This window comes from Notothenia coriiceps, unplaced genomic scaffold (genome assembly GCF_000735185.1).
Source record: "Notothenia coriiceps isolate Sejong01 unplaced genomic scaffold, NC01 NC01_scaffold00003032, whole genome shotgun sequence".
NCBI lineage: Eukaryota > Metazoa > Chordata > Actinopteri > Perciformes > Nototheniidae > Notothenia > Notothenia coriiceps.
The window spans coordinates 1-6,557 of NW_011335733.1; the positions used below are offsets into that span (position 1 = coordinate 1).

At 37.5% G+C, this 6,557-nt stretch overlaps 1 protein-coding gene across 3 annotated transcripts; it reads left to right on the forward strand.

Annotated features, from left to right (window-relative positions):
- Positions 1–2,006: 2,006 nt before the first annotated feature.
- LOC104941039 (uncharacterized) lies at positions 2,007–6,292 on the forward strand. 3 transcript variants are annotated; one of them, XM_010766074.1, is made up of 5 exons: positions 2,007–2,114; positions 3,584–3,844; positions 4,699–4,956; positions 5,524–5,647; positions 5,753–6,292. In XM_010766074.1, exons 1-5 carry the CDS (start codon positions 2,033–2,035, stop codon positions 5,760–5,762), a joined length of 735 nt encoding a protein of 244 aa, XP_010764376.1. In that variant the 5' UTR covers positions 2,007–2,032; the 3' UTR covers positions 5,763–6,292. The 3 variants fall into 3 exon arrangements, with proteins under 3 accessions (XP_010764376.1, XP_010764375.1, XP_010764377.1); XM_010766073.1 differs by having other exon boundaries at positions 5,524–5,658; positions 5,753–5,819; XM_010766075.1 differs by having other exon boundaries at positions 3,584–3,736; positions 5,524–5,658; positions 5,753–5,819.
- Positions 6,293–6,557: the final 265 nt, after the last annotated feature.

The following is a 6,557-nucleotide window of genomic DNA, read 5'->3' on the forward strand; positions in this document are numbered from 1 at the left end:
AACTATATGACACAGTAAACTACAAGGAGACAGAGGAAAACTACAAGGAGACAGAGTAAACTACAAGGAGACAGAGTAAACAACAAGGAGACAAAATAAGAACTACAAGGAGACAGAGTAAACTACAAGGAGACAAAGTAAACTACAAGGAGACAGAGTAAACTACAAGGAGACAAAATAAGAACTACAAGGAGACAAAATAAAAACTACAAGGAGACAAAATAAAAACTATATGACACAGTAAACTACAAGGAGACAGAGGAAAACTACAAGGAGACAGAGTAAACTACAAGGAGACAGAGTAAAACTACGAAGAGACATAAAAACTAGGAGACAGGCACGAAGAGAATGAAAGAGCTGCCAAAAGATGACAAAGTGATACAAAGACACTCAACTGTTTTTAAGTTAACACTTTGCGAAAACGTTTGAAAAATCTAAAAAGTGGTTTATTTTTTTAATGTTTTAGAGTTATTTTAATTTTATTTTTGTACTTACTCGACACCCCTGGCTCTATTCCTGCTAGAAAAAAGTGGCACAAATATGAGATAAAAAAAACATTTTATTTATATATTTTTGCCACATTTCAGAATGGATGGTAATGAGGAAATGTTTGAAAGAGCAAGAAATGGTGGATGGTTTGTTGATGTATTGCTATATTTTAACTGATGCACTATGTCTTTGATCCTCATTTTAAATACATGTTATGTTAATGCTTATTTAAGGAAGTAATCCTACCTTTGCTTGTCATCAAAAACAATAAAATCAGTCCAATAAATCCAAACAGTCCAGTTTTCCACCTCATCGCTGTTTGAACAAGAACTGCGTCATTGTGAATATTTTTTACTTTCACTTTTAACTCATCAACTTTATTTAGCGTTACCTCTTGCCAGTCAGTTTAGACCCAAAATGATGGATTACCCCGAGGCCAGTGGGGTTACATTTAGTCCAAAAGTTGTTTTTTCCTCAAAAGAAAAAGGTAAAAACAGGCAGGGAATACAGGTGCGGCGCGCAGCACGTAAAAACAGGATTGGTATGATCTTTTGTTCTCGTTTGAAAAGTACAAACCTCTCCCTATCCACTGTCACTACATGCAAAGTGAACTTCCTGTTTTCCCACTTACAGCTGAAGGCTCCCGTCTGTCAGGTTATTAGAAATAATAAATGTGGCAAAGCCTGCGAGTTCAGGCAGTCACTCGAGCACCAGTGATACTTTGCCCCGTGGGGCGCCTCGTACCTCTTACAGCCAACTAAACACATTCTTCTAAACCTGCCGCTCTACTTAAGCTGCCAGATCTGCCTCTTCCTCGCCAACGCTGCTTCCACCTGGAGGCTCGGGGGAAAGTTGATCATCACTCAATGTTCTTGGTTCTTTGTAAATCTGTTGAGTGATGAGGCCCGAGCCAAGACGCCAATATGCTGCTTCTAACAAACATATATTTGTTTTGTTTACTGCACATATCTTATTTTTTAAATGTTTTAATGTTACCATAGCGTTCTTAAAATAGTTCTCTATCTGTTTTTATTTATTTTTGTTTCACTTTAATGTATGCACCACGACATCAAGTCAAATTCCTCGTACGTGTCAACCTACCTGATTCTGATGTCACAGAAACACATGAGTTGTCTGATTGAACTAAAATAAAACTCCAAAAATCTTTAATGGTGTTTCCTTTTTTTGTAAACTTGTTTTTGTTTTTAAAATCTGAAGTTTATGAGCTGCTTAGATGTGGCCACAGCCCCTGTAAATATACAAACTTTATGATCAAATGCACACATGTTCTACACTCGACTAGCTGGCTTAATAGGGCCTCTTTAAGCAAGTCTGAGTACCACTTGGACTTTCACTTGATTAGAAGTACTAATAGTACGTCTAGTAATTTCACAGCGTGGCATAATTACATTTTGCTGACAGTAAAATATCCACCTTAGCCACATCTTTTCACTTCTATATTTCAGTTTCAGTATGCATGTTTTTAAAAGTTGAGCTTGGTACGTTCAGCGTTAACTGTCAATGTTTCCTGTTTTAGGTGAGGATGTGGTCGCCGACCGCGTCAAACTCAAAGAAGAGAGACAACATTACTGAGATGGAAGTCTCCTCACTCTGCCTAATGCTGTGTAAGTACATTTATATTTTATAACGATTATTTAAATAGTGTTTATGTAACCAGGCTCATGTGCCAACCAAACTTCATTGACTTATCCTCTTTAAAAACTAAATATAGAAAGTTAACCGAGAGAAATTCATGGTTTGTCGAATGTGCGCTTCCTGGTTTCTCATTTCAGTGATTGTGAATTTTGTTAAAAAGTCTGGATTTTCCTCTCTTTAAAACCCTGGTTTGTAAATAAGAGTTTTAGAGACAGGCATACAGCAAATAAAGCAATTATAGAAGGAATTTTTTCATTTGCATTTTGAGAATAAAGTCCAATCTTTAATATGCTAACACTTTTGATTTATTGTCAACATTTCCACTCCAAAAAATGTAATCTCAATTTGTTAATAGTGTGACTTCAATCTCAAAATTAGTAAAAAAAACAAGGTACGTATCAGTAGATGTTGAGAGTAATACCAGGAAGAACCACTGCTTAATGCACTAAAAGTAAAAGTATTAATACTGCAATAAAATGTAATTTAACCACAGCATTGCCTCCATATAAAACACAGCTCTTGGGATACACAAAATAAAAGACAACTGTACATTTTCTCTGGTTTCAGATTTTATATGTATGTTTTTGGGTAAAATACACATTTGAGTTGTATTCTCTGAACTACTGACAACATGCCTCCCTCCCAAAGATTTAAATAGTGTCATTTAGAGAAGGTTTATGCAGAAAAAGGAGAAGTTTCACTCTTTTCAGATCCCGAAAAAATCAAAGAAACTACTTGGACACAATGTTGCAAGAAGAAGTCAGATTGTATAGAAGTCTATGAAAAAAGGACCTGACTTCTGACCTGGATATTAGTGGTTAATGTTTTTTAATTTAAATTTTACAGTTAACAAACTAACAAATTCAATGCAATAGCTCTTTAAACCTGCATTCTCTCTAGTATCCAGCAGGGGGCAAAGATAAGGCAGGTTCTATGGAAGTCTATAAGAAGATTACCTTACTTCTCACTGTAAAATCTGTGGTGTATTTTACAAAAAAAAGACTTTCAAAGCTATTGCAAAAGGGTCCTAAATCTGCAGTCTCTCTAGTATCCAGCAGGGGGCAAAGAGAAGTCACATTGTATAGAAGTCTATGAGGGAAATAGCCTTCCACCACTTAGCTTATTACATCAGTAAAGGTTTTCCTTATGAGTTTTTGGTCTCAAACCCTAGTTTTAAGTCTTTTACGTTACAGGATGATGTTGATTTTGTAAACTATGGTCCAATTAAAAGTGAAATTGACAATAAGGGCAACGTCCATCCAAGTTAAACTCATAGGAAGACGGCTAAATCAAATGCTGGCAGCAATTCAAGCTAAAAACATCACAATTGATTACTTAAAAAAAGCCAATCCAGGGTTCTTTCTACCATTGAAGACACTAACATCATTTCCACAGCATTTCTCATGGATGTTTTTGCTAATCTCTCTGACCTCCACAGCTGCGACGCTGGTCGTCACGCCCGACCGATCCCAGTTCTTCCAGTATGAATCCATCAATCTGAATTGCGAAGCAAACTCCACTGGCTGGAGCGTCAAGAGAAACACTTCCCGGAAGATTTCTGAGGTTTGCACGCATGGCTGGGGCGAACCGGGTAATTCCTCGTGCCTGATCGAGGCCGCCTACCCCACGGACGCTGGGGTGTACTGGTGCGAGTCTCCGGAGGGCAGATGCAGCAACTCCGTCAACATCTCAGTGAATAGTAATACCAAAAAAAAAGTACATTTATGCAATAGTGGCAAAGTCCCTCCCCTTCCGGGGGAGCTCCATGGGACCTTATTTCGGAAGAAATATGTATTGAAGTCAATGGAGAGAGAAAGATTATCTTTCGATCCCGTTCGTGAACCCTTCAAAGGGTTCCTCGAAAGTTATCGCTGACTCTGCCATGTTTATGCAGCACTGCAGGTGGAGATGTGGACGCGCAAGTCGCGCAGATTACGTATAAACCTATGATATAAACCTACGGCGGAAACCCCTCTTCTCTGTCAGTGTGATTATGACTGATTTTAGTAAGTAACGAAGTAACGCGTGTCGGGGCGATGTTAGTAACTGTAGTGTGATTACTGAATTATAAAAGTAGCGCGTTACACTACTCCGCTACCGACAAAAGTAATATTATTACAATAACGCGTTACTTTGTAACATGGCGTCCATATATTATATATTATTTTATATATATATGACATTATTAAATTGTTAATATTGTTTTATGCATATTGTTGAAATTCAGATTTTTGAATTGTATTATATTCAATAATTGTACCTTTCTGTACCTCAAACAGTTATTCCCATGGTTTAATCTTTGGAAATGCATTATGTTAGAAGTTTATCACATATAGTTTAATGCAAAATGTTCAAATAAGTATTGATAAAGCTCTAAAATAATTTTAACTGAGTAAAGAGTACTTGAACTACAATTCAGAAACAAACTGTACTTTTTCAATAAGCAGGAAATAAAGATTCTTCACAGTTGTACTTAAGAAGCGTACTTGAGTTCATGTATTTATTTTTCAATACTGAATACAAAAGCATAGAGATGTATGTTTTATATTCCAGCTGTCGGTGTGATCTTGGAGATTCCGACGCTTCCTGTGACGACGGGAGATGAAGTGGCGCTTCGTTGTATCTTCAAGGAAAAAGGCGTTAAACCCACATCTAATTTCTCGGCGGCGTTCTACAAAAACACTGTGTTTATCGGCGACCATCCTGCAGGGAAGCTGATCTTTCAAGCAGTGTCCAAATCCGATGAAGGTTTCTACGGGTGTGGACATCCCAAGAATGCAAAATCCCAGCAGAGCTGGCTCGCAGTGACAGGTGATGACACATTTTCTCTGGAAACGTGTGCTAATTGGTTGATTTTTTTACAGGTAGAAATCGAACAAAGCCAATGTAAGAAGTGGCTCGAAGCTGCATTCTCTATCAAATCCAGCAGGGGGCAAAAAGAAAGATGGATTGTATAGAAGTCTATGATAAAAATGACCTTACTTCTATCTTATATTTGTGGTATATAGCCTGCAGATCTTTAATATTAATGTTAAAAGACTTTCAAAGCCATTGTGTGCCTTAAACCTTAATCCTGCATTCTCTCTTATATCCAGAAGGGGGCAGGGAAGAGTCACATTGTATAGAAGTCTATGAGAAATGACCCTACTTCTCACTTGATTTAATACGTCAGTAAAACATTTCCAGAGGAGTTTAAAGTGTCGATCTCTACTTTAAAGTAATCTTCAACACAGTATGAGGCTCATTCTGTGAATTATGGTCCAATTTAGACTGAAAATAGACGATAAAGAGTATATTAAACATCAGGAAAGTGGAAATTGCTTCGCCAGCAGACGCAAATGTTTGAATTTTAAATAATAATAATGTTCTCCCTCACAGATCAGCCTAGAGTTGTCTGTACGCCTCCTCCTCCTCTCATGTCTCTGTCCAGGCTGCTGTGCTCCATCCTGATATTCCATACCTTCACCGTAATATTCATAGTGTGTATTTACATCTACCAAAGGTGGGCAAGAGGTAAGAACAACTCAGAAAATATATAATAAAATTAGTAATTATTTAATTCGGATTATTTAATTCAACCTATTCTTTCGTCTGGTTTTACCTGCAGCTCGAGCTAATGCTTAAAAGAGAGCAATATAGAAGAAGAAGAAGAAGAAGAAGAAGAAGAAGAAGAAGAAGAAGAAGAAGAACAACAAAAAAGAGTTTTTATATTTAAAATGTATTTTTTTAATTGATAATGATTTATCTTCATCGCTACAACTCCATGCTTTTTTATAATAATCCTTGCAGCAACAAATAATGTAAACATTTTAATCAAATCTGCTCTGAATCTGTTCAAAAATGTAATACAATTCAGATAATATCATCACTTGATAAGTATAATGAAATAAATGATATTGTAATAGCATTTTTACAGATATATATCTATATATTATTATTATTTGTGTAATACATGTATTACCAATAACTGCCCAGCAGATGTCACCATGGGGTTATATTATTAATCTGGGTTTTTTCTAAAGCCCTTGCCACACGAGGACGATAACGGGCCACAATCGTTATCAAAAAGGTCTTCCAACAGGCACCAGAAACGTGTCCGTTCACACGAGACCGCTCGAAATTGCTGGAGACGCTGTAGTACATATGCCAGAACTGTAAGTGGCGCTGTAGTCCTGCATAAAAGCAGCGAAGAAGACTTCCCGCGCATGGTTGCCATGGTTGCCCTTCTGTTTATTGTCCGCCGTGGACGCTCTGGCTCTTTTTCTCCCTCCCCGAGGCAAGCGTTTGCTCCTGCTGCAGTAGATCTCTCCGGTTTGTCACCAGCAGATGAAAAACACCCACCTCTCCGCCTCTTCCAAGGGATCGTGCGGCAGAGTTTCAGTTAGATTTTTTTCCGCCGGTCAACATGTCCG